The 18,965-nt window shown below is 40.3% G+C and overlaps 1 protein-coding gene across 1 annotated transcript; it reads right to left on the bottom strand.

Annotated features, from left to right (window-relative positions):
* Window positions 1-16,287: 16,287 nt before the first annotated feature.
* Window positions 16,288-17,143, bottom strand: tcima (transcriptional and immune response regulator a). The gene has a single exon (XM_034132959.1). The coding sequence runs from the start codon at window positions 17,052-17,054 to the stop codon at window positions 16,752-16,754; it is 303 nt and encodes a 100-aa protein (XP_033988850.1). The 5' UTR covers window positions 17,055-17,143; the 3' UTR covers window positions 16,288-16,751.
* Window positions 17,144-18,965: the final 1,822 nt, after the last annotated feature.

Below are 18,965 nucleotides of genomic sequence, written 5' to 3'. Positions count from 1 at the left end.
TGCTGATGTTCAGGTGTATATCAGTATGTAGTGTCTCTACTTTAAAGAGTCCCTCTCCTGCTGATGTTCAGGTGTATATCAGTATGTAGTGTCTCTACTTTAAAGAGTCCTCTCCTGCTGATGTTCAGGTGTATATCAGTATGTAGTGTCTCTACTTTAAAGAGCGTCCTCTCCTGCTGATGTTCAGGTTGTATATCAGTATGTAGTGTCTCTACTTTAAAGAGTCCCTCTCCTGCTGATGTTCAGGTGTATATCAGTATGTAGTGTCTCTACTTTAAAGAGTCCTCTCCTGCTGATGTTCAGGTGTATATCAGTATGTAGTGTTGCTACTTTAAGAGTCCTCTCCTGCTGATGTTCAGGTGTATATCAGTATGTAGTGTCTCTACTTTAAAGAGTCCTCTCCTGCTGATGTTCAGGTGTATATCAGTATGTAGTGTCTCTACTTTAAAGAGTCCTCTCCTGCTGATGTTCAGGTGTATATCAGTATGTAGTGTCTCTACTTTAAAGAGTCCTCTCCTGCTGATGTTCAGGTGTATATCAGTGTGTAGTGTCTCTACTTTAAAGAGTCCTCTCCTGCTGATGTTCAGGTGTATATCAGTATGTAGTGTCTCTACTTTAAAGAGTCCTCTCCTGCTGATGTTCAGGTGTATATCAGTATGTAGTGTCTCTACTTTAAAGAGTCCTCTCCTGCTGATGTTCAGGTGTATATCAGTATGTAGTGTCTCTACTTTAAAGAGTCCTCTCCTGCTGATGTTCAGGTGTATATCAGTATGTAGTGTCTCTACTTTAAAGAGTCCTCTCCTGCTGATGTTCAGGTGTATATCTGTGTTGGTGATATCACTATGTTCCAGAAGTAAACCAAGGAGTCCAATGGAGGCAAAACAAACTAATATGAAACTGGAAATGATCAGAATAGCCCCTTTAAATTAATGAAACTGAATGTAGTTAACTAAACTACATTTCTCCCTGGGGTAGATGTGTTCTACTTCTGTATTGTGAAGTCATTTCCAAATAGCTTCCCTAAAACTCTAAGTTGCTGATACAGGTTTTTTTTTAAATCCAGAGTGATTACAGAATTGCAAAACCCCCAGAATAAGCAGATTAAACGAAGAGTTTATATATATATATACAAATAGGATCTGAGGTCTGCTATTGTTTAGTGGGCTCGGCACTTCCTCCTTTCTGTGGATCAGCTGCAGACTGCAGAGGACAAAGGGAGTGAGGGGAACAATGGAGAGGCCTTGGTGCTGGAACTGGAGCGAGACAGAGAGTCTGCAGGGCCCAGACCCAGGAGGACCTCCAGCGCCACTCAGGAAGAGACACACACACACAAACACACACACACACACACACACACACACACACACACACACACACACACTGATACAGACACATGTGAACAATGGAGCCCCCCCACGCCCTGCACAGAGGGACTCATCGCACACCGAGAACAGACCGTCCTGTCAGAGGAACTGATTATATGATAAATATATGTATGTTGATCTCTGTAGTACCTATATACACTTAAGATGCACAGTTTCTTTAACACGGGGTCACAACATGTAGAACGTCTCAAATCCTAAATATTCAACGTGAGAATATGAAAAACAAAACGTATAGAAATCAATAAAAACACTGAGAATGTAAATCAGGCACAATTAAAAATAAAGATGGGTTATATATAAGGTCATCCGACAGATTACAATCATACACTACTTATTCTATGTTTGTATTGTGTCCATCTTTACTTCTTCTCACCTAGAGCTGCATTATTTTCAATCATCGATTAACCTACCAGGTATTATTATGTAACGGTTTGGTGTTTGAAGTGTCAGAAAAGTCCCTCCTAGATTCTCAATTTCCACTCAGTCCATTATTTAAAGGTCCCCTATTATACTGTTCTTCATCAATATATTACAGGTCTCAGATATATACAGAGCCTGTCTCTGATTGGCTGAAACACCAAACAGGTCATTGCAGCATTACCCATAATCCCCTCTGTTTCAGCCCTGTTTCCAAAGTGCTGATTCTCTGTCTGTTACTTTAGATGAAAATAAGGAGCCCCTCCCCACGCCCCTCTGAGAGATATTTGGTTACAAAGAACTCAATGGTGCTCTAGGAGGAGATTCAGGTGATAAGGTGGGGGGGGGGGGGGGTACCTTGGTTGCTGATTGGCTAATGGTTACACAAGACAACACATCGTTATGACATCATCAAGTGGCCAAAATCTGATCAGCTCATTTTCAGACAGGTTTTTATATAAATGGATCAAAAAGAGAGAGAATCTTTGTTCCTGAAACTTTCAGAGTCTCTTTCCACAGAGGGGACACATGTTGATGAAGAAGAGACATGAAGAAGAGGGGACACATGTTGATGAAGAAGAGACATGAAGAAGAGGGGACACATGTTGATGTAGAAGAGACATGAAGAAGAGGGGACACATGTTGATGAAGAAGAGACATGAAGAAGAGGGGACACATGTTGATGAAGAAGAGACATGAAGAAGAGGGGACACATGTTGATGTAGAAGAGACATGAAGAAGAGGGGACACATGTTGATGAAGAAGAGACATGAAGAAGAGGGGACACATGTTGATGAAGAAGAGACATGAAGAAGAGGGGACACATGTTGATGTAGAAGAGACATGAAGAAGAGGGGACACATGTTGATGAAGAAGAGACATGAAGAAGAGGGGACACATGTTGATGTAGAAGAGACATGAAGAAGAGGGGGACACATGTTGATGTAGAAGAGACATGAAGAAGGGGGGACACATGTTGATGAAGAAGAGACATGAAGAAGAGGGGACACATGTTGATGAAGAAGAGACATGAAGAAGAGGGGACACATGTTGATGAAGAAGAGACATGAAGAAGAGGGGACACATGTTGATGTAGAAGAGACATGAAGAAGAGGGGACACATGTTGATGTAGAAGAGACATGAAGAAGAGGGGACACATGTTGATGAAGAAGAGGGGACACATGTTGATGAAGAAGAGGGGACACATGTTGATGAAGAAGAGGGGACACATGTTGATGAAGAAGAGGGGACACATGTTGATGTAGAAGAGACATGAAGAAGAGGGGACACATGTTGATGAAGAAGAGGGGACACATGTTGATGAAGAAGAGACTGGATAGGGGACCTTTCATATGAAACAGAGAAGCAGGAGAGCTCCAGATGTGAGGCAGAGAATAAGTCAGCTGTTCAGAGGTAACTAGAGGTCGGCACACTCTGTCTGCTCAGCGCTGCAGAATCTCTCCGGTTCAGACCGGTTTGTAGCGTGTTCAGGAACAGGAACATGTGAAATGTGAAGCTGCTCGGCCAGCTGTGGATCCTATTGAAGTACTTCACTTGATGCTTTGTGTATGAACTGATAGAATAACAAAGATTCAAAAGCTCTATTGTCAGATGAATGTCTCAGGCTCCATCCAATAAGTACTCAGATCATGTACTTGAGTACAAGTAGAAGTACTCAGATCATGTACTTGAGTACAAGTAGAAGTACTCAGATCATGTACTTGAGTACAAGTAGAAGTACTCAGATCATGTACTTGAGTACAAGTAGAAGTACTCAGATCATGTACTTGAGTACAAGTAGAAGTACTCAGATCATGTACTTGAGTACAAGTAGAAGTACTCAGATCATGTACTTGAGTACAAGTAGAAGTACTCAGATCATGTACTTGAGTACAAGTATAAGTACTCAGATCATGTACTTGAGTACAAGTATAAGTACTCAGATCATGTACTTGAGTACAAGTAGAAGTACTCAGACCTTGTACTTGAGTAAAAGTAGAAGTACTCATATCTTGTACTTGAGTAAAAGTAGAAGTACTCAGGTCATGTACTTGAGTACAAGTAGAAGTACTCATATCTTGTACTTGAGTAAAAGTAGAAGTACTCAGGTCATGTACTTGAGTACAAGTAGAAGTACTCAGGTCTTGTACTTGAGTAAAAGTAGAAGTACTCAGGTCATGTACTTGAATACAAGTAGAAGTACTCAGGTCTTGTACTTGAGTAAAAGTAGAAGTACTCAGGTCTTGTACTTGAGTAAAAGTAGAAGTACTCATATCTTGTACTTGAGTAAAAGTAGAAGTACTCAGGTCTTGTACTTGAGTACAAGTAGAAGTACTCAGATCATGTACTTGAGTACAAGTAGAAGTACTCAGATCATGTACTTGAGTACAAGTAGAAGTACTCAGATCATGTACTTGAGTACAAGTAGAAGTACTCAGATCATGTACTTGAGTACAAGTAGAAGTACTCAGATCATGTACTTGAGTACAAGTAGAAGTACTCAGATCATGTACTTGAGTACAAGTAGAAGTACTCAGATCATGTACTTGAGTACAAGTATAAGTACTCAGATCATGTACTTGAGTACAAGTATAAGTACTCAGATCATGTACTTGAGTACAAGTAGAAGTACTCAGACCTTGTACTTGAGTAAAAGTAGAAGTACTCATATCTTGTACTTGAGTAAAAGTAGAAGTACTCAGGTCATGTACTTGAGTACAAGTAGAAGTACTCATATCTTGTACTTGAGTAAAAGTAGAAGTACTCAGGTCATGTACTTGAGTACAAGTAGAAGTACTCAGGTCTTGTACTTGAGTAAAAGTAGAAGTACTCAGGTCATGTACTTGAATACAAGTAGAAGTACTCAGGTCTTGTACTTGAGTAAAAGTAGAAGTACTCAGGTCTTGTACTTGAGTAAAAGTAGAAGTACTCATATCTTGTACTTGAGTAAAAGTAGAAGTACTCAGGTCATGTACTTGAGTACAAGTAGAAGTACTCATATCTTGTACTTGAGTAAAAGTAGAAGTACTCAGGTCATGTACTTGAGTACAAGTAGAAGTACTCAGGTCTTGTACTTGAGTAAAAGTAGAAGTACTCAGGTCATGTACTTGAGTACAAGTAGAAGTACTCAGGTCTTGTACTTGAGTAAAAGTAGAAGTACTCAGGTCTTGTTCTTGAGTAAAAGTAGAAGTACTCAGGTCTTGTACTTGAGTACAAGTAGAAGTACTCAGACCTTGTACTTGAGTAAAAGTAGAAGTACTCAGGTCTTGTACTTGAGTAAAAGTAGAAGTACTCAGGTCTTGTACTTGAGTAAAAGTAGAAGTACTCAGGTCTTGTACTTGAGTACAAGTAGAAGTACTCAGACCTTGTACTTGAGTAAAAGTAGAAGTACTCAGATATTGTACTTGAGTAAAAGTAGAAGTACTCAGACCTTGTACTTGAGTAAAAGTATAAGTACTCAGATCTTGTACTTGAGTAAAAGTAGAAGTACTCAGACCTTGTACTTGAGTAAAAGTAGAAGTACTCAGACCTTGTACTTGAGTAAAAGTAGAAGTACTCAGGTCTTGTTCTTGAGTAAAAGTAGAAGTACTCAGGTCTTGTACTTGAGTAAAAGTAGAAGTACTCAGACCTTGTACTTGAGTAAAAGTAGAAGTACTCAGACCTTGTACTTGAGTAAAAGTAGAAGTACTCAGGTCTTGTTCTTGAGTACAAGTAGAAGTACTCAGACCTTGTACTTGAGTAAAAGTAGAAGTACTCAGACCTTGTACTTGAGTAAAAGTAGAAGTACTCAGGTCTTGTTCTTGAGTAAAAGTAGAAGTACTCAGGTCTTGTACTTGAGTAAAAGTAGAAGTACTCAGACCTTGTACTTGAGTAAAAGTAGAAGTACTCAGACCTTGTACTTGAGTAAAAGTAGAAGTACTCAGATCTTGTACTTGAGTAAAAGTAGAAGTACTCAGATCTTGTACTTGAGTAAAAGTAGAAGTACTCAGACCTTGTACTTGAGTAAAAGTAGAAGTACTCAGATATTGTACTTGAGTAAAAGTAGAAGTACTCAGACCTTGTACTTGAGTAAAAGTAGAAGTACTCAGATCTTGTACTTGAGTAAAAGTAGAAGTACTCAGACCTTGTACTTGAGTAAAAGTAGAAGTACTCAGGTCTTGTTCTTGAGTAAAAGTAGAAGTACTCAGGTCTTGTACTTGAGTAAAAGTAGAAGTACTCAGACCTTGTACTTGAGTAAAAGTAGAAGTACTCAGACCTTGTACTTGAGTAAAAGTAGAAGTACTCAGATCTTGTACTTGAGTAAAAGTAGAAGTACTCAGATCTTGTACTTGAGTAAAAGTAGAAGTACTCAGATCTTGTACTTGAGTAAAAGTAGAAGTACCAGAGTGTAGGAATACTCTGTTACAGTAAAAGTACTGCATTCAAAATGTTCCTCAAGTAAAAGTAGAAAAGTATTCTCATCAAAATATAGTGAAAGTAGCGACAGTAAAAGTAGTCATTGTGCAGATTGGTCCATTTCAGAATAATATATATGATATGTTTTATAATGATTGATCATGAAAGTGTACATGAGTCTGCATGTCACCAGTTTAGGGGAAACAGTGTAATCTCTCAGCAGCACATGAGTCTCTTCCTGTTCCTGCGATCGTCCTCCAGACACGGTCATATGTTCTGTTCAGTGTTCTGCAGCCCTCTGTGTTCCTAGAGGACGCACCACAGTGTGTGTGTGTGTGTGTGTGTGTGTGTGTGTGTGTGTGTGTGTGTGTGTGTGTGTGTGTGCGTGTGTGTGTGTGTGTGTGTGTGTGTGTGTGTGTGTGTGTGCGTGTGTGTGTGTGTGTGTGTTGTTTGAGCGTCATCACGTTCATGAGGCCTGCACACAAAGGCTGACTCAACAAAGACTGTCCTCTCATCGCAGAGGCTTCACATTCCTGGAGTCCCGCGCTGATTCCCCAGGAATGTGTTTCATTTTCACTCTTTGTGTTCCCATCGTGAGCTCATCGTCAGGGGAAACCTGACATTTCCCCTCGACCTTTTCTTCTTCTTACACTTTTTGACCCCTCTTCCTGTAATTACGGCTTAAAGGTCCCCTATTATACAAAATCCACTTGTTCATGTCTCTTCTACATCAACATGTGTCCCCTCTTCTTCATGTCTCTTCTTCATCAACATGTGTCCCCTCTTCTCCATGTCTCTTCTACATCAACATGTGTCCCCTCTTCTTCATGTCTCTTCTACATCAACATGTGTCCCCTCTTCTTCATGTCTCTTCTACATCAACATGTGTCCCCTCTTCTTCATGTCTCTTCTACATCAACATGTGTCCCCTCTTCTTCATGTCTCTTCTTCATCAACATGTGTCCCCTCTTCTTCATGTCTCTTCTACATCAACATGTGTCCCCTCTTCTTCATGTCTCTTCTACATCAACATGTGTCCCCTCTTCTTCATGTCTCTTCTACATCAACATGTGTCCCCTCTTCTTCATGTCTCTTCGACATCAACATGTGTCCCCTCTTCTTCATGTCTCTTCTACATCAACATGTGTCCCCTCTTCTTCATGTCTCTTCTACATCAACATGTGTCCCCTCTTCTTCATGTCTCTTCTACATCAACATGTGTCCCCTCTGTACAAAGATTCTCTCTCTTTTTGTCCTGATCCATTTCTATAAAAACCTGTCTGAAAATGAGCTGATCAGATTTTGGCCACTTTATGATGTCATAACGATGTGTTGTCTTGTGTAACCATTAGCCAATCAGCAACCAAGGTAACCCCCCCCCCCCACCTTATCACCTGAATCTCCTCCTAGAGCACCATTGAGTTCTTGGTAACCAAATCTCTCTCAGAGGGGCGTGGGGAGGGGCTCCTTATTTTCATCTAAAGTAACAGACAGAGAATCAGCACTTTGGAAACAGGGCTGAAACAGAGGGGATTATGGGTAATGCTGCAATGATCTGTTTGGTGTTTCAGCCAATCAGAGACAGGCTCTGTGTATATCTGAGCCCTGTGATATATTGATGAAGAACAGGATTATAGGAGACCTTTAAATAAGTGTTCATGTTTTGTTTTAGAATAACTGCCATGTGTGGAATAAATAAATACATATTCTTGTTTTTATTGGGTATTTTCTTGGCTTCTTGGATGTATTTCATGTAATATTTATTATGCTGCGTTCACACCGGACGCGATGCGATGTTTGGGGGCGGCGCGATTACATTTAAAGTCAATGCAGAGACGCGGACAGACGGGAACTCGCTCCAGCGGTGTGCATGACGCGGTTGACGCAAATGCCGCAGCGCGATTGAGGCGATTGAAGGAGGCCGCGATAACCGCTCGAGTTCAATTTTTTCAACTTGAGTGTGAAATTCGCTTGACGCGATCTCGCGGTAGCCAATAAGCGGTGAGGATCTCAGCCTGCCGTCACTGAGGTTGAATCAGAAAACCAAAACATCAGCCGTTAGCTGTTAGCACTCAGAGCTCACAGCTCCTCATATCTGTTCAGAAACTAGACAAAAGTGAAACAAGTACACACCACAGACTGCCTGTGTCATGGTGAATACAGTCGCTGCTTTATTTATGTCTGTATAGGCCGTTGTTGTGAGTGTGGACGGTCGGAGCATATACAACGTTAGCTTAGCCGATCTCCATTCAGAAAACACGCATTTTAAAAGGTTTTTCGCCTGCCGTCTGTCTGCAGACTTGACAAAGCATTAATTCATGGTTTTTACTAACCGGTATCAGTATGTTGTTACTTCGGCATCATTTTGAAACGTGTATTACAATTAAATCACGGTCAAATATGTCCATCTTGTTGTAGTTGTAGCCCCCGAGCCAGCCTGTTTGAATGATGCCAGTAAACACAGCTGACAGCCGCGGTGAAACTCGAGCGTTTAGAGCGATGCGATAAGAGCGATAAGAGCGATTAGAGCGAAGCGAATATTCGCATCGCGTCCGGTGTGAACGCAGCATTATGTTTTGTATGGATCTTATGTCACCGTAACCATAGTGATGTCGGCAGCTGCCTCTGACACGTGGACAGACACTGTAGAGACGGTCTGACTCTCAGAGGATTACAGAGGATCTGAACGAGACACAAGCACTCACCCACAGCCTGTGTGACTCCACTCTAACACCTTATGTCTCAGCAGATTGACCTGAAGGGTTGCTCAGCAGAAGTTAGGTTCACTGGGTGACCCGGTGACCTCAGCGGCCAATCACAGCTCTTCATACTGTCGTTATTTAACGTACTGTTGTAATATTTACAGAGGTGGGAGGTAGTGGAGTACACATACTTTGTTACTGTACTTAAGTACATGTTTCTGGTATCAGTACTTTACTCCACTACTTACTTTTCTGACGACTTTTTACTTTGACTTCTTACATTTTGAACCCAAATACCTGTACTTTCTACTTCTTACATGTTGAACACAAACACCTGTACTTTCTACTTCTTACATGTTGAACACAAATACCTGTACTTTCTACTTCTTACATGTTGAACACAAACACCTGTACTTTCTACTTCTTACATGTTGAACACAAATACCTGTACTTTCTACTTCTTACATGTTGAACACAAATACCTGTACTTTCTACTTCTCACATGTTGAACCCAAATACCTGTACTTTCTACTTCTTACATGTTGAACCCAAATACCTGTACTTTCTACTTCTTACATGTTGAACACAAATACCTGTACTTTCTACTTCTTACATGTTGAACTCAAATACCTGTACTTTCTACTTCTTACATGTTGAACCCAAATACCTGTACTTTCTACTTCTTACATGTTGAACACAAATACCTGTACTTTCTACTTCTTACATGTTGAACACAAATACCTGTACTTTCTACTTCTTACATGTTGAACCCAAATACCTGTACTTTCTACTTCTTACATGTTGAACACAAATACCTGTACTTTCTACTTCTTACATGTTGAACACAAATACCTGTACTTTCTACTTCTTACATGTTGAACCCAAATACCTGTACTTTCTACTTCTTACATGTTGAACACAAATACCTGTACTTTCTACTTCTTACATGTTGAACCCAAATACCTGTACTTTCTACTTCTTACATGTTGAACACAAATACCTGTACTTTCTACTTCTTACATTTTGAACACAAATACCTGTACTTTCTACTTCTCACATTTTGAACCCAAATACCTGTACTTTCTACTTCTTACATGTTGAACTCAAATACCTGTACTTTCTACTTCTTACATGTTGAACCCAAATACCTGTACTTTCTACTTCTTACATGTTGAACTCAAATACCTGTACTTTCTACTTCTTACATTTTGAACCCAAATACCTGTACTTTCTACTTCTTACATGTTGAACTCAAATACCTGTACTTTCTACTTCTTACATGTTGAACTCAAATACCTGTACTTTCTACTTCTTACATGTTGAACCCAAATACCTGTACTTTCTACTTCTCACATTTCCCAAACAGGCTGGTTCCTTTAGTTTGAATGTGTGTTTGGTGGCGTGATCATTATTATTTAGAGTCATTACTTTTTACTTAAGTACATTTCAAAGCCTCTTTACTTTTACTTGAGTAAAGAAGTTTAGTCAGTACTTCTACTTTTACCAGAGTATTTTTAAACACAAGTATCTGTACTTCTACCTGAGTAAAGGATGTGTTTACTTTTCCCCTCTCTGACTATTTATATTGGCACACTTTTTCAATATCATACTTTTTAGTGTCAGGGCTTTGGGGCAGACTTCATGTATTTTCTAGTCAAGGCCCTAAAGTCCAAGTGAAGTCTCAAGTCATTAGTGTAGAAAAAGTTGCATTGAATTTGCAACTCCAGAATGACTCAGGTCCAAATCTCATGACTTCTGGGAGCTGCCATGTTTATTTGGTTTGACAAAAATAAATAAGGGTCAACGTCATGTCAGAAAAGGATGCCTTTGTAGGATCAATCAATCATGTAGGATTGCACAGCGATACTCAAAATGAAGTATGTGATAGGCTAAGGGGCGGGATGTCTCTAAGCGGTTGACCAATCACAACAGAGCCGGCCAGCTAACCAATCAGAGCAGACTGGGCTCTGGTTTCAGACAGAGGGTGAAAAGAGGTGCTGCAGCACAGACAGTATGAGAAAAATAAAGAGCTTTTTGAACATTAAAGCATGGAGACATGTCCCCGTAGAGACATGGGAAATATGATAACTTTTTGGTCTTTTATTGACATAATAATCTTCAGATAAGGTTACAGGTCAGAGGTCACCCGCTGTTTGTTAATCTCAGGGCTATTTTCTGCTCTCTTATCTCTCAGCTGTGTTTGTGTTCGGTGTATCTGACAGCAGGCAGATTCTTTATTCACTCCCTCTTCCTCTCTGAGGTTTGTCCGATTGTTCTGGAGAATTAAGCCGGAGTGTTTCAGGTGATCGACTCTCTGCTGGCAGCCGCTCAGTCCTCTCCCTCTTCCTGTCTTTCATCACTCACACACAGGCTTTGAAGTGTGTGTGTGTGTGTGTGTGTGTGTGTGTGTGTGTGTGTGTGTGTGTGTGTGTGTGTGTGTGTGTGTGTGTGTGTGTGTGTGTGTGTGTGTGTGTGTGTGTGTGGAATAGAGGTTGAATATTTAATATATTTTTTATTATTTTTATATTTTTAAATGTCATTTTGTATGTACTGTATGCACCACGACATCAAGTCAAATTCCTCGTACGTGTAGACCTACCTGGTCATAAACCTGATTCTAATTCTGAAGTACGATTGTGCAATAATATATCAAATAGAATACAAATATATTTAACAAATCCACGTAAATATGTCCAATAAAACATAAAATACAATTAAATGTAATAACAACAAATTACATTTAAATTGTAATATAAGAATTTAAAGTATAATTTAAAATTAGATAACATTGATTTAATATATATGTATAAAAAGACACATTTTAAATTAAATAAAGATATTTAATACAAACATAAACAAATAAAAATAGCCAAAAAATAAATACAAATATTCTAAAAAAAATAAGAAATTCAAGTAAAACGTCCGATAAAAAAGAGAAATAATAAATACTATAATTAAAGAATACGTACGTAAATGTGCTCATTAATCTACAATATAAAACCTGCATTTAAATATATAAACAGTCTAAATAATAACAAAGAATGTTTATTTACTATTTAATGTTAGTACGAGTGGTTTTTAGAGATTGGTCTGTTGTCTACGTTGTTGTTTAATAATGTGTTTCATAATGGATCACTTTTATCTGGAAACCACATCTACCTACAGGTACAGATAAATACCAGATATACACACACACACACACACACACACACACACACACACACACACACACACACCACACACACACACACACACACACACACACACAAACACACACACACACACACACACACACACACACACACACACATACACACACACACACACAAACACATATTTCTCTCTGTTTGAACACACAAGTCAACGTCTGTCGTGCTGCTTTGTACATTAAATGTCGTTCCTCTCATACTGCCTGCAGCGGGGGTTAGATAGCGATAGAGAGAGAGAGGAGGAGGAGGAGGAGGAGGAGGAGGAGGAGGTGAAGAGCAGCAGAAAGTGGATCTGCAGCAGTTATCAGGGAGTGGCCGTGCTGGATCCAGTGTAAACCAGTCTGAACGCGCTCAGAGAGGCTCAGGATTACTCTGTGATGATCCCAGCGTCAAACAGCACGCCTGAGCACGAGTCACCGTCTGAGGACGAACAAAAGGCTCCTCTGCTCTCTCTTCTCATCTTGCTCTAAGTCGAGCTGCAGCCGCTCTCCTGACAGAGGAGGTGTAAACTGGAGAGCCAGAGACTACATGTTTATATTCCCGTCTATCACACAATGCCAGATCGAGCTTTGATTACACGGTTTATATTAAAGGTATTTTTAAACAAGTGGGGGCGGTTACCGTCAGCCAGCTGCTCCACGTTTCTTGGAATAAGACTCTTAAAATTGTTTGGATTATGACACTCAACTGACCACTACATGTCTATGATTTACTCTTAGAGTTAATGGGGACATGATCCTCAAAAGAATGTGATTCATATTTAGCTTCCGTTTAGACCAAAAACAGCCCGACAGGAAGTTAAAGGACCAGATACAGGAGTTTGTTGGCATATTATGGCCAAACAGTTTTCATATTATTAGAGATTATATATAAGATTGTACAGCTCCGGACGCATAAATCACTAGCACCCCCACCCCCCCCCCCGTTGACAATTTACTAGCGGTGATTACTTGCGGTACCGAGGTGGGCCGGTCGAGTGTCCCGGGCTGATTTGTAGTCCCAGTCCGCCGCTGTACACATGTACTGTATATATGTATGCATGTAGTACAGTATGTGTGTATTTATGTATACGCAGTGGCGAGCCGTCAGGGCCCTCTAGGCCCTCTGTGAGGGCCTAAGATATTCAAAAAAATAATATTTAAAAACATTAAAAAATATATATATTTTTTTTAAATATATATTTTTTTAATATTATTTTTGTTATATTTTTCATTAGTTTTACCGAAAAAAAACTTGATTTAATAAAATAACATTTCCAAAGAAATAAATCTTTCGAATCTGCCTGTTCAGTCTCTGTTTGAATGTCAGTTACTATAGCGGGCCTCTCTGCGATTCACAGAGGGCCCGCTATAGTAACTGAACGAGAGAGTAATGTCAAATGACAGTACAATTGACCAATCATATCTTCCCTCTAAATGGGTGGGTTTTATTATCGCGGACTTTATGACGAGTTCCGCCCGCTGTGAAACTGTTCTTGTTTCCATAGCAACAACAACTTCCTGTCAACAGCGTGAACTCGCCTTCAAAATAAAAGCATGCCAAATTACACTTAAGACATACAACTGTAACGAAAGTAACAAACACAATGCAATATCATTTTCAATGTCAAAGAACACACATTGGGTTCACAGGTGTTGTTTTGTGTGGTAGAGGGTCGCTGTCATTGATGCGTTTTGCACCCTGGGCCGTTGTTTTGATATTCCGCTGAAGTATACGCTGTGACGTAATAACTATTTTTTTTTCTTTTTTTCGAGGGAAGGGGTGGGGGTCAGAGGGCCTAGGTATAAAACTCACGGCTCGCCACTGTGTATACGTGTGTGTATACATAGTGTATATATGCTATGTGTATACTATGTCTATGCGTATTTACTGTATATTGGTATATATTCACATATACACACAACCATAGGATTGTAACAAGGTCGTTTTCAGGGCTGAAAATAATAGTACGATGTAAAAATAATATAAACCACAATCCCTATAATACAACACCAAAGTCCTGGAGACACAGAGGCACAGGAGGTAATAAAAGAGTGATAAAAGAGTGAGGCAGGTCCACAGATGACATCTCCCTGAGTGATGTCATCAGCAGCTATTCACACTTCCTGTTCCCCAGGCGACTGAGAAGTGAGGAGCGTCATGCACAACACACAGGAACTGGTTCCAACCGGCAGGGAGGGGGACTAACACAGGGCGGATTAACACACACACACACACACACACACACACACACACACACACACACACACACACACACACACTGAAACACACTCACACACACACACACACACACACACACACACACACACACACACACACACACACACACACACACACACACACACACACACACACACACACACACACACACTCAGAGCTAACAATACAGTGTCATGGTATATAACCCTGCATTGTGAGCACAGACGATGTTTAGGATGAAGAGCGTCGTGGTGTTTTCAGCTCTCACTGCAGATACGGTGTTTTATGACCTGTAGTTACTCCTAAATGTAGACGTGTGTATCTGATACCATTTCTGGAGGATAAACACACACACATTGTGTTTCTGTGCATTGGTCGTCTCACATCGATTCATAGAAAGCAGGTGTTTGCTAATTAAAAACTAAAAACTGAATGAGTTGAAAACATTCAGAAGGCAGCGACTAAGAAGAAGCATTTTTACAATTCGTATACAAACACACAATTATAATAATAATACTACATTTAAATCAGACAGCTGTAACCCTTCACTATCCCTTTATTCTTGTATTTTAAATGATGTTTTCATTTGATATCTCTTTTCTTTCTGAATGCATTTCATATAAAAAAAATGCCTTTATGTAATATTCTATAAGTGAACTTGCCTTACCCAGCATGCAACATTATACATAGTGTAACATACTGAAATGTGAGGAAATCCAACGCCGTACAAAATAGAAATAATTCTACATAAAAGCAGGTTATGATATGATGTGTAATATCGATGGAGAGGAGTTGCTTTTGTGAGTTAATAATCAGTAAGGATCCTCAGACGCTGTTATCACAGAGTGTGGTGAGACGGCCACACACACACTCCGTTCCTCCCTTTCTCTACCCCCCCCCTCCCTCCCTCCTATCTGAACTGAACTGGTTCTCGCTGGTCTGATGCTGTGAGGGAAACCCAACAAAGGTTAACCACATCCTCATAAATACTCCCTTCTGCTGCGAAACACAAAACACGCAGAAATGTGCCGTTTTAGTTTCCACCTTTACTCCTAGATTTCATGACTTGACATGTTTCTGGATCCATGTAACGCCCCAGGAATGAGGTCAACGCTCCTTTTGTTTGCTATTTGTATTTGGAGAGGGGTTTCCCTGAATGACCAACAAACATCTGTGACCTAAGACGAGTTATACGTCGAAAACAAACTGCATTCTTTATGTAAACAAGGTACATTTGAGCCAGAATTAGAAGATTAGTCCACCTTTTTTCTTACAGTCCTGTCCTTTCTTTGTTCATATGCCAGAACATTTGTTATTTGTGTTTTGAAGCCTCACTAACCCTTGGAAGAGGTCCAAACCACATCTTATAATACTATGAGGTATAAGATGTGTTTTATGTTTTAAAAAAACCCATCAAAACATGTATTTGTCAATGGTAACAGGTCACTTTTTTTTCCTCCAGATTTTGAATTATTTACACCTTTTTGCTACATGCTTCCTCTGCTGTTATTTCCTCCCATGCTATTCCTGAAAATAGAGGTTTATTTTGGTATTTCATGAAGTCCATCTTGATATGTTGATGCCTCATTGTTCCTTAAACGTCCAAACCACTGCGACACTCCTCCAAATAATGTTTGATGTAAAGAACACATGGATCAAAATGTGTTTTTTAAGCCAGAATTTGAATATTATTACACCTTTTTTGTGGCATGTTTACAATCCTGTCCTTGTGTGTTATTACTCCTGAACATCGTGTTATTATTGTTGTTTTCTACAGACCATCCTCATGGTTTGGTGCCTCTTTAATACTCGTGTAATAAAGGATACCATTCAACATATTGTTTTAGCATTATAACCAGAATCCAGCCTGTGCTGCCAGTAATCTAAATAAAACCAGGATGTTATCAACCTAATACAATCTGCTGTAATGAGCAATAATACTTTGTAACAACCTGTTGTGTAAAGAGGACAAACAAGGGTTCACTTCTTGTACAAAACGGAATAATTTATTACAAAATTGCAAAACAAAGGAACATTATCAATGCAAAAACATTGTGACACAAACACATCAGTGGCCACTAATGAGAGTTCAGAGAGAGAGAAGGCATGTGTTCAGGAGGCAGCTGCAGGTATCTGTCTGTTTCTGCACGCGCCTCCAGCAGCGCGCGCTCCCCAGCATCCACAGCGATGCGTTCAAGTCCCAGGGGAAGTTAGCATGCATGCCTTTTATATTTTTATATTCCCAGAAGTCATGCTCCAACGCGGTAAGGCAAGACGCTCCTCCGCCGCGTCTGTGGAGCGGCAAACTGCGCGCGGCACGGTGCGCTCCAGGCGGCAGGGCTGCGCGTGCACCTCCTTCGCTGCAGGTGACCCGGGTAAGAGAGGTGATCAGGGTAAGAGTTTCCAACATTCATGACACAGTTGGTCCAGTGGAAGCGTCAGATCAGCGCATCTGCAGCAGGTGCCGCAGCATGCCCGCGATCTGCAGGAACTTGTCCTTCTTGCGCTGCTTCAGAGCCATGAGAGCGCGCTTCGTCTCCTCGGGGTCCTGTGTGTAGGAGAAGATGCTCCGCACGCGCTCCTCCGCCTTCATGTCGCCCGTCTTCTGGAACAGCCTCATGAGCGCGTCCTGGTTCACGTTATCGAAGATGTTCGCCACGGCTTTTTTCCGGTGCGCGGTGGCGAATGTGTTGCCGTGAACCGAGGGGCTCACGCGGCGGCACTCCGATGACGCGTAAGAGGACATGGTGGTCCCTCCGACTCTGCAGGGGGAGATGCTGCTGCTGCACCGGGAGAGAGGTGGCTATAGGCTGGGTCAGAGGCTTAGTGAGTGCCGGGGATCTGCAGCGGAGAAGCTTTATACTCCCAGCCGAGGGGAGGGGCTCTGCGCCGGGTGAACCTCCTGCAAACAGGCCCCGCCCCTTGGTACACACATAACATATCACTTCAGTAAACAAAGAGTGCACATGTTATCAGAGGTGGGAGAAGTATTCAGATCAAAGTAGAAGAACCAGAGTGTAGGAATACTCTGTTACAAGTATAAGTCCTGCCTTCAAAATGTTACTCAAGGAATAGGTAGAAGTAGGCTCTAGTCAGATCTTGTACTTGAGTAAAAGTAGAAGTACTCAGATATTGTACTTGAGTAAAAGTAGAAGTACTCAGGTCCTGTACTTGAGTAAAAGTAGAAGTACTCAGATCTTGTACTTGAGTAAAAGTAGAAGTACTCAGATCTTGTACTTGAGTAAAGGTAGAAGTACTCAGATATTGTACTTGAGTAAAAGTAGAAGTACTCAGGTCCTGTACTTGAGTAAAAGTAGAAGTACTCAGGTCTTGTACTTGAGTAAAAGTAGAAGTACCAGAGTGTAGGAATACTCTGTTTCAGTAAAAGTCCTGCATTCAAAATGTTCCTCAAGTGAAAGTATAAAAGTATTCTCATCAAAATATAGTGAAAGTAGCGACAGTAAAAGTAGTCATTGTGCAGATTGGTCCATTTCAGAATAATATATATGATATGTTTTATAATGATTGATCATGAAAGTGTTCTCAAAGCTGGTAAAGGTGCAGCTAGTTTGAATGACTTTGTATACTGCAGGGTAGCTTGTGGATTTACTCCAGGTGGAACTAAAGTCTGATTTAACACTTGATTATATTTCACATCATTCATCCAGATCTGTGAAGTAACTAAAGGTATTAAATACATGTAGTGGAGTAGAAGTACACCATGTACCTAGAGACACTACATACTGATATACACCTGAACATCAGCAGGAGAGGACTCTTTAAAGTAGAGACACTACATACTGATATACACCTGCACATCAGCAGGAGAGGACTCTTTAAAGTAGAGACACTATACTGATATACACCTGAACATCAGCAGGAGAGGACTCTTTAAAGTAGAGACTCTACATACTGATATACAGCTGAACATCAGCAGGAGAGGACTCTTTAAAGTAGAGACACTACATACTGATATACACCTGAACATCAGCAGGAGAGGACTCTTTAAAGTAGAGACACTACATACTGATATACACCTGAACATCAGCAGGAGAGGACTCTTTAAAGTAGAGACACTACGTACTGATATACACCTGAACATCAGCAGGAGAGGACTCTTTAAAGTAGAGACACTACATACTGATATACACCTGCACATCAGCAGGAGAGGACTCTTTAAAGTAGAGACACTACGTACTGATATACACCTGAACATCAGCAGGAGAGCACTCTTTAAAGTCTTTCTCTCTGTTGAATGCGTGGTCTGTTATTATCGTCACGCAGGAAGCAGATGGGACGATAGGTTCTGATATCTCGGCTCATCTGAGTCATTTGTGTAATTTGTTGTTCTCGTGTGTGGGGAAAAGTTTATAAAAGGAGAATGAGATAAATAAAAGTGTTAGTGTGCTTACTGAAGGAGGCGCTTCCTGTTGTGACATCTGTTAACTCTGGAGCTCAGAGGAAGAGCTTTCATCATGATACAATTATAGTCAAACCAAAAGAAAGAAAGGCAACAAAAAAGAAATACTATATAGATAAAATTGTCAGGCTGCTTTTTTTTATTCCTCTGAAACTAGATAAAAAAAAAAAAAAAAAATTAAATTAAATTTCTAACTAAATTATAGAAAATAATAATAAAATAAATACAAAATATTTA

This window comes from Trematomus bernacchii, unplaced genomic scaffold (assembly GCF_902827165.1).
Source record: "Trematomus bernacchii unplaced genomic scaffold, fTreBer1.1, whole genome shotgun sequence".
In the NCBI taxonomy this organism is placed as follows: Eukaryota; Metazoa; Chordata; class Actinopteri; order Perciformes; family Nototheniidae; genus Trematomus; species Trematomus bernacchii.
This window is presented reverse-complemented; position numbering and strand designations above follow the sequence as displayed.

Excerpts from the sequence above, each read along its gene's own strand:
- tcima (XM_034132959.1), bottom strand. The coding sequence starts at position 17,054 with ATGTCCTCTTACGCGTCATCGGAGTGCCGCCGCGTGAGCCCCTCGGTT.